This window comes from Nomascus leucogenys, chromosome 8, assembly GCF_006542625.1.
Source record: "Nomascus leucogenys isolate Asia chromosome 8, Asia_NLE_v1, whole genome shotgun sequence".
NCBI lineage: Eukaryota > Metazoa > Chordata > Mammalia > Primates > Hylobatidae > Nomascus > Nomascus leucogenys.
The window spans coordinates 113871799-113887798 of record NC_044388.1 but is presented as its reverse complement, the minus strand read 5'-3'; the positions used below and the strand labels follow the sequence as shown (position 1 = coordinate 113887798).

Genomic DNA, 16000 nt, shown 5'->3' with positions numbered 1-16000 from the left:
GTCAGCCCCCAGGATCTGGGTCCTGAGATTTGGGAGCACACTTTTCTGGGCCACAGTGGGAAAAAGTGATGATTCTTTTAAGTCACCTGCTTCTGGGTGACTTGTTACCAAGAAATATTGTGGCAAGAGTTAAGTGATACAAAAGAAGCTTACCAATTTGTTTACAAAATATAACAGCTTCAGAAATCAGTACCAAAGTGGAGATCTGAGAGGAAAAGTGCCTTACAGGGTTAGAAAGATCAGAGCAGTACAAGGCCATTGACAGAAAGGGGTGGGAGATGGAGGTGGAACCTCAGTGTCTGCTGGCACGGGGGGCCGATGAGGGGCAGGGGCAGGGGCCTCTTGTCTGAAAGGGAAGCAGGTGTGTGTGTTGGGAATGGGACGTGGTGGTCTAAGTGCTGTTAGGAAGGTGGGTTCGACGAAGCACCTGTCTAATGTCACAGTTAACAATTTTAAAGTCTGCCACAGAAACCCAGCAAAGGAAGAGCCCTTGATTGCTCTCAGGTAGCAAGTACAACGAGCATCTGTAGCAGAGCCAGCCCCTGAGAACTGAGATGTGACCTGGGGGCTCTCTGTCCTTGGAGGGTTGCTAAGGGCCCAAGTGCAGGGTCGGATGGCAGACATGCCCCTCGGGTGCCTCCAAGCTGGTGAACCCAGAGGCCAGTGGAAGTGAGGGCCAGGGAGGTCAAGGAAATGGGATGTCTGCTTCCCCCTTTACTGTCTTCGGACCTCCTCCTGTCCAGCTATGTCCACATCTGGATACTCACATGGCCCCGCCATTGCTGAGGGAGGTGGAACTCTTCTGTCGAAGGAAAACCCGGGCTCCTCGGAGCACAGCCGGCTGTGTCTGCTCCAGGGTGGCCTTCAGAGGGTGGAACAGGGACACAGGACCCATCTGCAAAGGAGGCAAAGGGAAGGGAAAGAGCTCCAATGGGCCTGCAATGTTGCCTCTGTGACCTGCTGTGACCACATGGCACGGGGTGAAAGCCAGGTCATGTTCAAACCCAGCCTAAGGGCTCTTTCCCCTTTGCAAGGGGCCGCTTGCTTTCCCTAATATGTCCCTAAATATGAGCATGTGACCAAAACAGTGAAGCAAGCCAGGGGACCCTTACAGCATCTCCTCGAAACCTTGCCTGTCAGTGACTTCAGGAAAGCCATGTCACCTCTCAAAACCTCAGTTTCGCTGTCTACACAACTAGGGGATTGGACCAGATTACAGGTGGCAACAATATTCCATCTAATCATCACCTTGAATTGGCCGGTGGGAGTTAGGGTTAGGGTTAGGGTTCGGCTGAGCAAAATTCTGAGATTTCAGGGCTGGGGAACACTGCTGGATGGATTAGTGATGTCTACCCCAGGTGTGAGAATGGAAGGTGTGGCCTGAGCACCACATATTCTCCATCTGAGGGCTGGGTCAATGTCTCCAGAAGCCCTGGACACCTAGACAATTTTCCAGCAGAGAGACTACATATGGTCACCAAAGACACGGCTGTGTGGGAAGGATGACATCGGGAAGATGGGCCCCCAAATCATCTCAGTCAAAGGCAAGAGCAGAACAGACAATGATCCTGAACCTATCTATCTGAATTTCTTTGCTCTCTGTGTGAAGGGAAAACAGTTCTCCTTTCACCTCTCCAAACAATCCTCCTCAAATGGTCTTCACATCTTCTTCACTTCCACCCCGTAACAACTGTGACACTGCCCAGCCCAGCCCAGCCCTCATCTTCTGGCCCTGAGTGCTGACTTTCTATGTCAGGAGCTGCCCAGTACCGCCAGCTCACAGAAAGCATAAAGGCTATGTATAGTTTCTGACTTTGGGGGCCAGAGAGGTAGCTGCAAGAATCTTTCATCTTCCTTCTCCTGAGATACTTTTTCCAAGAATGGTGTGCATCTCCCCTGTCGTCAAACCCCTGAAGGATGCCAGAGCCTCGGAGGCATCACAGTTTTCCTGGAAAACTGAGGGCCGCCAGCTACCTGGGAGAGGCCTCCAGGAGCCTGCTGCATCTGGTCTCTGGTGGTTTTGTTCTGCTTGTAGAAGTCGAATATCATCAGAGCTGCATAAACCTTCCCCACTGTCATCTCATCAGCTGGAAAAGAACACAGGAGTTGAGATTCGGAGAAGGGGGCAGAGGATCCATGGAAACAAGGGATGGAAGTAAGGTGAGGAAACAGCTGCCCCTCCCTCGCCCCCCACAAGGACTCCTGGAAATGCACTGGGACAGAGGGCTCTCAGGCAGAACACGGGGCTCGGCCACCAGGAGTTCGGCCTACTTGGGGCTCCTCCAGATGCTGACCTGGCTGGCCCTCCTGGCTGCCCTGACTCCTCCTGAGGCCGCTCAAGGCCGGACTGAGGCCATCCCCACCTGCTTAATGTAGGGCCCTTCCTGTGTCTCCTCCCCAGAAAGCAAGATGGAGTTGGGCACCTCCCCATGCTCCCTCACGTCTCCCACAAGATGGAGTTGGGCATCTCACCGCACTCCCTCACATCCCTGTGGGATCCCCTCCTGCCTTTCCTCTGGATTTTAAAAAATAAATTCCACACACCAGGAGCTCAACACAATAAACCCATGCTCATCTCCACGGCTCCTCTGCCACCCAGGGTTCCCTTGGTTGGAGCTGAGTGCAGACTCACGAGGAGGTGAGCCCACCTCTCCAAGGTGGCCTGCCCTTCATCCCTCACCCTCACCTCCACAGCCCTCCAGCCACTCTGGGTGGGACAGGAAAGGTGGGGGCTGGGGGCATTCTCACCCTCACACTTACGCTTATGGGGTGGTACCAGCAAGTCCAAAGTCTTCTGAGGCAGATTGGCCCACACAACGGAAATCTCCTTCCTCAACTCTGCATCACACTGATGCTGCTTTGTCCCAGCTGCACCAGGATGATGGTGGGGAAGGGGAAAAGACAGAGACGTTAGGAGCAGCCCTGCAGCCGCCAATGGGGCAGAGCTGGTGCAGGTGGGGAGACGAATGGTGTAGGCGGAGATGGGGTACAGACGGTGCTGGAAGGAGGGTGCAGTGGGAACAAATGCTAATGCAGAAGCTGCTCACAGCTCTCCCTGCCGCGAGTCTGCCCAGAGGAGGAGGCAGGTGAGCAGGGCAACCACCTCACGTGCACACGTGTGTGTCCAACGTGTGTGCATGCGCTGTGTGCATGTGTGTGCATGCATGTGCACTGCATGTTCGTGTGTGCATGGGACGGGCAATGGGGATTTAGGAGGAAGATGGCAGCACTCCAGCCATTCATCTATTCATTCAACAATATTTACCAAAAAACCCTCAAAAACTTCCCTTCTGGAGTTGACACCACTTTAGTCTACCAATAAAGCAGCAATAAGTAAAACAAAACAAAACAAAGTGTACTGGAGAGTGCAAAGTGCCAAGGCAAGGAGAGCAGAGCGGGGAAGGGGAATATCAGCAGGGCTGCGACTGTGGACAGGACGGCCATCAAAGTCTTCCGAGGAGGCCCGTGTGCCCTGAAGGTAAAAGGAGCCCCCGAGTACACTGGCCCTGCTGTGTCACCCAAAGGGCCAGGGAGGCCTCGGGGCAGGGTGGATGGAGGGCGTGGGCAGGAAGGTTAGGGAAGGCAGTGGAGGGTTTTGAGCAGAGGAATAAAATAATTGGATTCACCTTTCTTAAACATCAGGTTTATTAAGGTACAATTCACATGCAGTGAGAGTCACCCTTTTTCATTTTCTATGAACCTTGGTAAATTCATACACCCATGTACCTAGCACCACCGTCAAGGTATGCAACAGCTGCATCACTCCCAAATTCCTCTGTGCCCCCTTGAGTCAACCCCTAGTCCTATTGGCAGCCTCTGCCACCACTGATGTGTTTTGGGTCCCTATAGTTTTGCTCCAGAATGTCATGCCAATGGCATCATACAGCACACTGGCCTTTGAATCTGGCTTCTTTCACCCAGTGTGGTGCATGTGAGAGACATACACATTGCCGCACGCAACGGTAGCGTGTTTCCTTTTACTCCTGAGTATTCGTTAATTGTACGAATGCACCATTTGTTTATCCACTGCCAATTGATGGACATATGAGTTGTTTACAGTTTGGGGCAATTTTGAATAAAGCTGTAAACATTTGCACGTAGATTCTGTGTGGATGTATGTTTTCATTTCCTAAGTGGAATGACTGGACCATAGAAGTACCTGCAAACTGTCTAAGGGGCTGCACCCTTTTCTTTTCCCACTGGGAACATGTAGAATTCCAGTTGTTCTGCCCTCTCAGCACTAAGTATTGTCATTCTGAAAAGTATTTTGGCAACTATAGTAGAGTGGAGTGTAATTTTTTTTTTTAAATTCTGGATTTCTCTAATGGTTAATGATATTGGGCATTTTTGCGTGTGTTTGTTTGCCTTCCATATATCTTCTTTGATGACATTCCTGTTCAAATCTTTTGTCTGTTTTGGTTGGGTTATTTTCTTAGGGAGTTGTGACAGTTCTTCATATATTATGAATACTAATCCTATAGCAGATATGTGTTTAGCAAATATGTTCTCCAATTTTAGGCTTGTCTTTTTATTCTGGTTTTTTTGTTTTGTTTTGAGACAGGGTCTCAATCTGTTGCCCAGGCTGGAGTGCAGTAGTATGACCATAGCTCACTGGAACCTTGAACACCTGGGCTCAAGCAATCCTTCCGCCGTAGCCTCCTGAGTAGCTGGGACCACAGGCATGCGCCACCATGCCCAGCTAATTTTTTAAAATTATTTTTTGTAGAGACAGAGCCTCACTTTGTTGTCCAGGCTGGTCTTGAACTCCTGGATTCCAGCAATCTTCCCACCTTTTCTCTCAAAGTTAATCAAAGCTGGGATTGCAGGTACAAGCCACTGCACTTGGCCTCATTTTTAAAAATATCTTTCGTGGCGGGGCACAGTGGCTCACGCCTGTAATTCCAGCACTATGGGAGGCCGAGGCGAGTGGATCATTTGAGGTCAGGAGTTCAAGACCAGCCTGGCCAACATGGTGAAACCCCGTCTCTACTAAAAATACAAAAATTAGTTGGGTGTGTTGGCACGTGCCTGTAATCCCAGCTACTTGGGAGGCTGAGGCAGGGGAATCGTTTGAACCCAGGAGGCAGAGGCTGCAGTGAGCTGAGATTGCACCACTGCACTGCAGCCTGGGCAACAGAGCGAGACTCTGTCTCAAATATATATATGTGTGTGTATATATATATATATGTGTGTGTATATATATATATATATGTATCATATAGCAAAGTTTCGCTGTAGTTCAATTTATCGATTTTTTCCATTTGAGACGGAGTCTCGGTCTGTCACCAAGGCTGGAGTGCAGTGGCACAATCTTGGCTCACTGCAACCTCCAACTCCCAGGTTCAAGCAATTTTCCTGCCTCAGCCTCCCAGGGACTACAGGTGCACACCACCAGGCCCAGCTTTTTTTTTTTTTTTTTTTTTTTTTTGTATTTTTAGGAGGGATGGGTTTCACCATGTTGGCCAGGCTGGTCTCGAACTCATGACCTCAGGTGATCCGCCTGCTTTGGCCTCCCAAAGTGTTGGAATTACAGGCGTGAGCCACCAACGCCTGGCCTTGTGTTTTCTATACAGGTTTCGTAATTTTAGATTTTACATTTCTGTCTACAATCCATTTCAAGTTATTTTTCGTACAGGGTAAAAGGTATGTGCTACGGATCAAGCTGTCCCCAACTCCAGTCCACATGTAGAAGCCCTAACCCCCAGATGCGACTGTATTTGGTGACAGGGCCTATAAGGAGGTGATCAGTTCAAGGAGATTCTAAGTGTGGGGCCCTGATCCACAGAATCAGTAGTCTCATAGGAGACACCTGGAAATCCACTTGCTCTTTTTCTCTCCCTGCACACACAGAGGAAAGTCTGTGTGAGGACACAGCAGGACCATGGCTGTTTACCAGCCAAGAGAAGAGGCCTAAGAGTGACACCCAGCTCACAAGCACAAACTCTTGGACTTCTGGCTTCCAGAACTGTGAGAAATACATTTCTTTTGTCTAAGCTGCGGCATTTTCTTGTGGCAGCCCGAGCACGCTAAAACGGCATGTCAAGAATGTTTCTCTTTTTGCATAGGATTGTCTAAATTTCTCCAGCATCATTTGTAGAAAAGATGATCTTTTCTCCATTAATTGCCTTTCCAAGTTTGTTAAAAATCAACTGACCGTATAAGTGAGTCTATGACACATGATTGATGAAGCTTTCCTTAATTCCTACTTTATGTAAAATTTTAAAAATCATGAATGGATGTTGAATTTTGTCAAATGCTTTTTCTTTATCTATTGAGATAATCATGTAGTTTTCCTTCTTTGATACAGTAAACTATATTAACTGATTTTCAAACATTGAACCTAACTTATCCTGGGGTAAACCCCACTTGTGTCATCATATATTATCTTTTAAAATATATTCAGTTTGGCCGGGTGCAGTGGCTCACACCTGTAATCCCAGCACTTTGGGAGGAGGCTGAGACAGGTGGATCACGAGGTCAGGAGATGGAGACCATCCTGACTAACATGGTGAAACCCCATCTCTACTAAAAATACAAAAAAGTTAGCCGGCGTGGTGGCGTGCACCTGTAGTCCGAGCTACTCGGGAGGCTGAGGCAGGAGAATAGCATGAACCCAGGAGGCAGACCTTGTAGTGAGCCGAGATTGCGCCACTGCACTCCAGCCTGGGCAACAGAGTGAGACTCCATCTGAAAAAAAAAAAAAATTCAGTTTGCTGAAAGATTATGTTGAAGATTTAAAAAATCTATGTTCATAAGGGATATTCATCTGTAGTTTTCTTGTCATGTCTTTGTCTAGTTTTGTTATCAGAGCAAAGCTGGCCTCTGAAAATAAAATAAGTTGGAAAATATTCCCTTTTTCCACTTTTTGGAAGAGTCTATAGAGAATTGGCATTATTTCTTCCTTAAACAGTTGGTAGACTTCAATAAAGAAGCCATTTGGACCTGGGATTGTCTTTCTTGGAAGGTTTTCCCACTCTAAACTTAATTTAATATACATGATATTACGAAGCTTTTGCTTTTTTTTTCTTTTTTTGAGACGGAGTCTCGCTCTGTCACCCAGGCTGGAGTGCAGTGGCGCAATCTCGGCTCACTGCAAGATCTGCCTCCTGGGTTCACGCCATTCTCCTGCCTCAGCCTCCCGAGTAGCTGGGACTACAGGCACCCCCACCACACCCGGCTAATTTTTTGTATTTTTAGTAGAGACGGGGTTTCACTGTGTTAGCCAGGATGGTGTCCATCTCCTGACCTCGTGATCGGCCCACCTCAGCCTCCCAAAGTGCTGGGATTACAGGCGTGAGCCACCGGGGGCGCCTGGCCATTTTTTTTTTTTTTTTTTGAGATGGGGTCTCGCTCTGTCGCCCAGGCTGGAGTATAGTGGCATGATCTCGGCTCACTGCAACTTCCTCCTCCTAGGTTCAAGCGATTCTCTTACCTCGGCCTCCCATGTAGCCGAGACTACAGGCACACATCGCCACACCTGGCTAATTTTTTGTATTTTAGTAGAGACAGGGTTTCACTGTGTTGTCCAGGTTGGTCTTGAACTTCTGAGCTCAGGCAATCTGCCTGCCTTGGCCTCCCAAAGTGTTAGGACTACAGGCGTGAGCCACTGCGCCCGGCCATTAGTCTTTTTTTTAACCTGATCACTCTGGCTGTTGTGTTGAAGGCAGACAGAAGGGGCCAAGGGCAGAAGTGGATGAATTAGAAGCTGCGGCAGCAACAGCTGACAGCCAGAGGAGGCGGCAGTGGGGGAAGGGAGAGGAGTGGCCACATTTTGGATATATTTTAAAGACAGAGTCAAGAAAATATGAGAGAGAAGGCATGAATCAGAAATGGGATAAGAAAGGAGGAGAAAAGGATGATCCTCAGCCTGTGCAACACAGCGAACCCCCATCTCTAAAAAATACACAAAAACTAGTAGGGAGGAGTGGTGCCTGCAATCCCAGCACTTGGGAGGCCGAGGCAGGAGGATCACTTGAGCCTGGGAGGTGGAGGCTGCAGTGAGCCGTGACTGCACCATTGCACTCCAGCCTGGGTGACAAAGTGAGACCCTATCATAAATAAATAAATAAATAAATAAATAAATAAATAAATAAAATAAGATGACTTCTAAGGTTTCGGCTTGAGCATTGACTGAGATGGGGAAGGCTGTGGGGGAAAATTTGAAGTTCAGGAGAGAAGTCAGGACTAAAAATACAAAATTGGATTAATGTTATTTAAAGCCATGGGAATAGGTGAGATGATAAAGGAGTGAGTGTAGAGAACATTCCATGGCACAAAGGCACACCCAGAGTTTGTGGGATCAGAGAAACAGATAAAAAAGGTTCAAAGAGAAGAAAAAGCAAACGGAGAAACGGCCATGGACAGCCCATGAACTGGGGATGTGCCTCGGCCTTCGAGTCGAGCAACGTGGAGGCCTGGAGACCCCAAGGGCAGCTCTGGTGAAGCTGGAAAGAGTCCCCGGCATGTGGGAAAGGGAAATCAGAGACAACCTCTCAAGAGCATTAGAAAGGAGAGAATAGGGAAGTCGACAAAGGGGAAGATAACTTTTTTTTTTGTTTTCAAGACGGAGTCTGGCTCTGTCACCAGGCTGGAGTGCAATCTCAGCTCACTGCAACCTCCGCCTCCCAGGTCCAAGCCTGCCTCAGCCTCCCGAATAGCTGGGACTACAGGCACAAACCGCCACCACCACGCCCACCTAATTTTTGTATTTTTAGTAGAGACGGGGTTTCACCATGTTGGCCAGGATGGTGTCGATCTCCTGACCTCGTGATCTGCCCACCTTGGCCTCCCAAAGTGCTGGGATTACAGGCATGAGCCACCGCACCCAGCGGAGAACTTTTTAAAGATGGAAGAAATAACCGGGTGTTTATATGCTGACACAAATAATCCAGTAGAGAGAAAAACTGCCAGGGCAAGAAACAGTATGGCATTGCCACTATGGCATCCTTGGGGAGACGTGAGGCTTGGTGCACAAAGCAGGAGATGGGGCAGACGCAGGGGGGGCGGGGGTGGGGCAGGGCCCTCTGGGGCTGTAATCTCCTCTGTGGTGGGGAAGGTGGATGTGGGGAAGAACACACTAGAGGCTCCTTCTCTCCTTGCTTTGGCATCACTCTGTGGTTCTGCTCATCAGATCAGGGTTAGGGTTAGGGTTAGATGGGCTCACTATGGGAACGGGCCAAGGGCATGCAGGCTCATCCCCAGGGAGGGCGCTGGCTGTGGTGAGGCTTGGCCAGGCTGTGTCGTGGTTCCACCACCAGCTGGCTCTGAATTACCTGGGCAATTTATGAAATCTCACCATGCCTCAGTTTCCTTACCTGAAAATGGGATCATTGCAGTGCTAATGTGCAGACAGTTACCAGGCGAAAAAGCCAGTGCCCCACAGGGTAGGCATCCTGTGCAGCTGTCCTCAGACCCCTCCAGACACAGCTGGCCCCTCACCCTCCTCCCTGCGTGTCCTCCTGGGGCTGACACTGAGGGTGGGGGTGCACATCCCTGGGTCCGGGGCCCTCCTTCCGAGGCTGCCTTGCTCACCTGGGGCCAGCTTGATCTCCAGTGCCGTCCGGATGAGGGCCATCAGTGTGGACGTGAAGTGGACAGTCATGTCCTCGTTGGAGATGGGCATGTTCATGCGAACCAGGCGCTAGGGACAAGCAGGGCCGGTCAGGGCCAGGCCTGCTGGGGTCACCCCCCACCCCAAGACTACGCAATGATGGGGTCCCTGGAGGCTGGGCTGGGCATCCCAGTGGTGGTGCCTGCAGGTGCCTAGGCCTGAGTGAGGTGGCGCGGGTGGGAGTTTTGCCAGCATTCACACTCTCCCCTGGACTCCCCGCCCCGCAAATCTAGCTGAGGACCCTCTTGGCTGCAGAAAAGTAGAACTCCAGGTAAAGACTGGAGCCTTGATCCCTCTGAAAGCACAGCCACCTCCTCACCCCGAGGGACCCCTGCCTGTGGCTGAATGGAGGAGTGTAGCCTTGGCTGGGGAGGAGGAGCAGCAGCCACAGACAGAAGGGGGTCCCTGTGCTCATTGCTCTGCCCACCCCCGTCTTCTCCTCCCACCACTTGGATCATCTGGACGAGGAGTAGGGTTAGGTCCAGGGTGCCTCTCTGGGGCCCAGCTCCCAGTGGGGGCCCCTAGAGGTGACATCCTGGTTTTAGCTCAGGTCCAGTGAGGCTTCTGCCTCTCACCACCCAGCATGAGGCCTGGGAGAGATGCTCGACGTCACTAAAAGGCAGAGCCCATTTCTGCGCAAGGCAGCTCCTGCTGCTGGAAGGACAGGAACAGATGGGACTGCCCAGGGCTGCAGGCTGAGGCTGCTGCACTTCAGAGCGGGCTGGGGCAGTGTCCTGCAGCTCTGCTCCATCTCCCTCTCAGGTGGACAGCCCGTTGCCAGTTTTCAGGGCCAGAACAGCTGGAGATGAGCTCGTGTCTGCACCACAGTCCTCTGGCCCCAGCCAGTGCTGCCCAGAGACCTGGGCTCTAAGAACTGAAGAGGCCTCAAGGAGGAAATGCATCTCAAGTGTGCCTGGAATATTTTGAGCGTGGGGAGCAAGGAGCTGGCCAAGTGGAGCCCCAGGAGCACTGTCCAGCTAGAGATAGGAGCTCCTCCCCAGGGTCTGCCTGTCCTTGCCCAAGCCTGCAACCTGTGGCAGGGCAGCCCCTTCTCTAGGGAGGGCCACACAGCCCTGCCCCTAGCATCGTGGCCCCAAATCCAGAGTCCTCAGCCTAACAGCTGGTGGGGTGTGGATGCAAGCCGGGCTGGAGACATGAGCCTCACTCTGGCCCCGAATGCTGGCAAAGCCCCACTTGCCACGTCCAGTCCTAGTCCCAGGGCTTTGCACAGCATGTGTGTGCAGCACAACAGGAGTAAACGGCTTCCCAGAGAACGGCATCCCTGCAGACCAGCATGGATGGCAGTGTGAGGGGCCAAGGAATTCCTCTCCCAGAGGGCAGGCGTTGGGGATAGCAGTGAAGGCAGAGCAGGCAGGTGATTTCCAAGAAGGAAGAGCTCTGCCCAGGGCACTGGAGGGCTGCCCTCCCCAGGGGTGCCATCAGCCCACTCCAGGTCCCAAAGAGCCAAGAATCTCAGGAAGAAGCCAAGAGGCAAGGCCAGGGCAAACAAACAGGTGTCTCTGCCCTGGGCCCTCCAAGGTGTGGTGCTCTGGGCATCTCCTGGACCCTCCTCAGCTCATCTGGCCCTTCTGCTCCCACCCTGAGGCCTCCCTTGGTCTCTCCATGCCCAGAACCTTGGAGTCAGCCAGCACAGCTGGGTGGGGCTCCAAAGGCTGTTCCGCCATGGCCCTGCCTGCTCGCCCCGGCGCCAAGTGTGGACAGAGCTCTCCTTCTTGGGGACAAAGCTACAGCCTTGCATGCAGGACCCCCAGGCAGGCACAATGCAGGGGCAGGGCAGGGGCTGAGGATGGCTTGGAGGAGCCACTTGGCTCCCACAGGCTGCACTGAGTCGGGTGACAAAGACCTAGAGTAAGGGCACAGAGACAGTGCGGACAAGAGCTGTCCACAGCACCAGAGACGAAAGCTCTGGCAGGAAGCTTCCTCAGACTCAGGAAAGTCTTCCTCAGGGAGACTGAGGAAAGCTCTAGGCACGTGCTGGCTGAACCACAGGCCGTTTGCCGGAGAGCAGCGGGGGCCTCAGGAGGGCTCTTGGGTAGGTGGGTGGGTGCTGGGGGAATGAAGGTGCTTACACATGGAGGGTATGAGGTGGGACTGGGGACAGCTGGGCAGATGGAACAGGTTTAGGGCTGGGCCATGTGACCTGCTTGCCCACCCAGGAGGGAGGCCTGGAGGCATCCCTCGATTTACCCTCTTCATGGCAACTCAGCATCCCATGACTCCTGGGCCCTGAGGCCATCCCCATCCTCCAGCAGCCCTCTGAGGCCCCAGGAATAATAGCAAGATGCCTCTCCCCGACACCCCTTTCCTTCTCAATGCTACAGTGCCTCTTCCCCACCATGGAGCCTAGAAAGTCCCTGGAGACTGCAGCCTGGGCCCAGGACGCCTCTGCACTTGCTGAGCTGGGGAGGGGGTTGTACAGAAGCACCAGAGGCCCTGCAGGCCCCACCTGCTCCCAGGGCCAGACCCAGAGGGCTGGACAGCTCCATCCATACCAGGGGCTTAGAGCTTTGTTCTGAGCCCAGAACAAAAACCATCTCTGTCAAACAAGTGGTCTGTCCCCTCATTCCTAGGAAAGGAAGGGAGGGAGAAAAGGCAGGGAGGAGGGTCTAGTTCTGTCTTCCTGAGCCTCCAGGGGACTCTCAGAGGGGGCAGCTCAGGTTGTGGGGACAAGAGGCCAGTGAGACATCATGGTGGCCACGTCCCTCTGTCTGGGAAGGAAACTGGGATGGGGCTGAAGAGAAAGACACAGTGAGGCAGCCGGGGGCACACAGCAGAGCGGCAGACAGACAGCCGGGCACCCTGAGAGGGAGAGGAGCCGGGAGAGCCGGCGAGCGCCCTCAGCAAGCACACACAGCCTCCTGGGGGCGGGTCAGGGTCAGGGTCTACCTTGTAAGCCACTCGAGCAGGGCATTTCTTCCCCAGCCCCAGAGGCGGGGACATGTGTTTCAGCATCTCAAACATGTCATTGTAACTGATGCGCCCACTGGAAACCCATCCCAGCGAGGCCAGGGCACAGTGGGGTGGTCCACAGGAGGAGCGGCAGCAGGAGGGGAGCGGGGAGGGGAGCGGGGTGGGGGACAGGGAGGAAGCAGACAAGAAAACAGAGCCAGTTAATCAAAGTGTCGGATTCAAAGCCCAAAATCAAAATAAGTAAAATGAGGGATTTCTCTGCTTGGCTTGACCCCCTCCTGGCCCCCCACCCCCGAGCCTCACCTCCTCACTCCAGCCCCACGCAGGGCAGTGGGCGGGGGTGGCGTCTGAGCTAATGAACATGGAGGGGTGAGGAAGGGCTGCATCGGGGCGGCTTTGGGTTGATAATTTCTGATTTTACTCTTTTAAAAATCACAGTGAATGCCAATCAGAAAAGAGCTGGTTCACCCTGCCGGAAGAGCTGGCAGGCAGGGTCAGGTGGCAGATGAGGCAGTGGCTGAGAACCACGGCAGAGATATCAGCTTTCCTTATGGTCAGATTTGCTTCCAAGTGAGGCTAGAGGCTAAAAAGGTGGAGAAGATCTGAAACAAACCAGAAAACTAAAGAGGGAGCCCTGAAGCTGTAGAGCCAAAACCTAACCTTGGGGCAAGTCCTGCTTCAAGCCCAGAGACGCCCGAGGCCAGCCCAGGGCAGGGCTGCTGCTGGGGCTCAGGGCTGGGTAGGAAATGGGAGACTGCGGGAGGGGGAGGAGCTGGGGGGACATGGCCTGGGGCCACCTTGCACCAGCTCTGACAACAAAGGGGCAGGTTACAGGATCTAGGAACCTAAAGGCTCCGATGACAGAGTCTTCCCAAGTAGAGAGGCCACGAGGCCTGGGGCCTACCTCCAACCCTGGGACACCTGCTTGTGGGCTTGGGGTCCTAGAGACAGCCAGATTCAGGTGGCCCAGGAGAGAAAGGGGACAGCCTCTTCCTGGCAGATAGATCTGCCCTGGGGCCTTGCCCTCCTCCCACAGTTCAAGACCAGGGGCTCCTTGGCTGAGCTGAGCGCATCACTCCAGAGGCAAAGCAGGATGGCTTGTCTTTGGCCCCTACTCTGCCTCTGCCCTTTCCTCCCCCAGGGACTGGTGAGCCACTGGGTTACTGGGCTCTTCCGACCCAGAGGACGGCTGCTCCTGGGAGGCCTGTGCCCGTGCTCCCTTCCTCTGGGGCCCTCGGCCTTTGGCCTGACCATCAGCTCATTCTCAAGAGCTCGGAGGAAAAACCGGGCAAGTCGGCTGCTTCCTTGATGCAGGAGGGATCTAGCCCCCATCTCCCACCCAGCTAGCTGGTCCCAGCCAGAAAGCTTTCTGTGCACTCTCAAAAGGCTGCCTGTCCCCAGCCAGCTAGAAGGGTCAGGGGAGATTAGACAGGGAACCAAAGCGTCCAGGAGGCTGGAGTGCGGGGCAGGACAGGAGGAAAGAAAGGTGAGGCGTCACCATTCCCAAACCAGGCAGGGAGTGTGTGCTGTGTGCGTTTCGGGCAGGGAAGTATGTTGGATGGAGGCTCTGAAGTTGCAAACCTTGTAGGCCAACCTACGAGGGCAGTTCTTCCCTAAGCCAACGGGTGGCGCAATACAACGCAACAAACTGTACATATCCTTATAATGAATCCGGCAACTGGAAAGGAAACGTCACAGGTTATGGCAACAAAGGCAGGATGGAGCCCAACCCGCCCGCCCGCCCAGCCTGTGATGGGAAGACCGGCCTCGCGCAGGTGTGGCGGCGGAGGTGAGGGGTGCACTGCACAGGTGGCACCTCGCTGGGGGACTGGGGCTTGGAGCTCCCCGGGAGGTGTGGCAACCTCAGCGAAATTTCCGGAGCCCGATGTGTGCAGGAGCCGCTCCACACAGAACACTGCCCTGCCCCTCCCTCTTGGTCAGCTCTTCCTCTCACTCCCCGAGTGACGATGCTCCCTGGCCCTCCCAGATCAGCCAAACCCTCTGACGCCTGGCTTTGTCACCACCACAGCAAGGCAGGTCTGCTTCTCTATCACAGCAACCTCAGAGGCCCACACCCATTTGCCTCCTGACTGACCCTGTCTCCCTGAACACTCTGTGTCCTCCCCTGGAAGCCCTGGTCCAGCTAAGGACCTCCTCTCATCGTAGGCTGGCGTCCTTGGATCACCACCAATGCTCCTCTCTCCTACAGTGTAGCCCCCTCGGTCCAATCAGCTCCAAATCATGTTGACTTTCCTTCTGTAAAAGGGAAGAAACAGGAAGCCCCACCTTGGCCTCACCAAACGTGTTTGCTAAGGTTGTTGCAGCCAAGGGACCACCACGGGGGGCTGGACACACGTGAGACCTCCCACCCTCCCCATCTGTCTCTGCCCATCAAGCCCAGGTGAAAAGTGTGGGCCTGACACCATCACTCCTCGATTCAAGGACTGTACCCACTGTCTGTAAAGCAAAATCAAAGCGACTTGTTTAACCAATTTCAATGCCTTTCTCAACCGGTCTCAGCCTTCCTTGCAGCCCCTCTGCAATGCACTTTCCTCTCCAGCCTGACAGAAGCCACCTGGCCTCCCTCTCCCCTCTGCCCCACCTCCCATCCCCAGCTCAATCCATCCTATTTCTCTAGTGCTCAATCCTTCCTATTCCTTTAAGTTCTGCTCAAATGGCACTTCCTCTCATTCTTCAGGCCGGACACGGCCTCTCCTTCCTCAGAAATGCCCTGGCCTTGAGCTACAGTCACCATGTGGTCTCACTGCCAAGCCTGGCTGAGTGTTCTGACAGCATGTGCCTGTTTCACCTTTGGGCCCCTGCCCCAGCACATGGCAGATGCCCAGGAGATGTTATTAGACAGGTGGGTGGACACAGAAATGAGCAGCCAGATTGCTGCAAGAAGTGTGACTGCAATTCTCCTCTCAAGTCACCAGGCTTCACGCCACGGGGTTGAAGCAACAACAATAGGAAGGTTGGGAAATGCAGCACCAGGGTGAACAGTTCCGTACCTTCAGAATCCACCCACAGCAGGCACGTGCATACCACAGGCACACACACACACACACACACACACACACAGGCACATGTGCACCACAGGCACGTGCATACCACATGCACATACATACCACAGGCACGTGTACACCACAGACATGTGCACACCACAGGCACACACATGCACGTGCACACCACAGGCACACACAGGCACGTGCACACCACAGGCACACACACGCACACAAAGGCACATGCACACCACAGGCACGTGTACACCTCAGGCACATGCACACCCACAGGCACACACAGGCACGTGCACACCACAGGCACACACACACACAAAGACACGTGCACACCACAGACACACACAGGCACGTGCACACCCACAGGCACACAAAAGCACATACGCACCACAGGCACATCATGTACACCACAGACACATGCACACCACAGACACACACGCAC

At 53.4% G+C, this 16000-nt stretch overlaps 1 protein-coding gene across 23 annotated transcripts in view; it reads right to left on the bottom strand.

The window, feature by feature from the left end:
- CACNA1B (calcium voltage-gated channel subunit alpha1 B) overlaps window positions 1-16000 on the bottom strand; it is a 243343-nt gene that overhangs the window by 8330 nt on the left and 219013 nt on the right. For 13 of the 23 annotated variants that reach the window (XM_030818353.1, XM_030818342.1, XM_030818346.1 and 10 more), the window contains 5 exons: window positions 12518-12614; window positions 9532-9640; window positions 2761-2868; window positions 1975-2087; window positions 768-895 (listed from right to left, as the gene is read on the bottom strand). In XM_030818353.1, coding sequence (XP_030674213.1) covers window positions 768-895; window positions 1975-2087; window positions 2761-2868; window positions 9532-9640; window positions 12518-12614 — 555 coding nt within the window. Of the gene's footprint in view, window positions 1-767; window positions 896-1974; window positions 2088-2760; window positions 2869-9531; window positions 9641-12517; window positions 12615-14122; window positions 14798-16000 lie in introns of those variants that run through there. The other 10 variants (XM_030818343.1, XM_030818347.1, XM_030818350.1 and 7 more) reach the window with 8 other exon arrangements.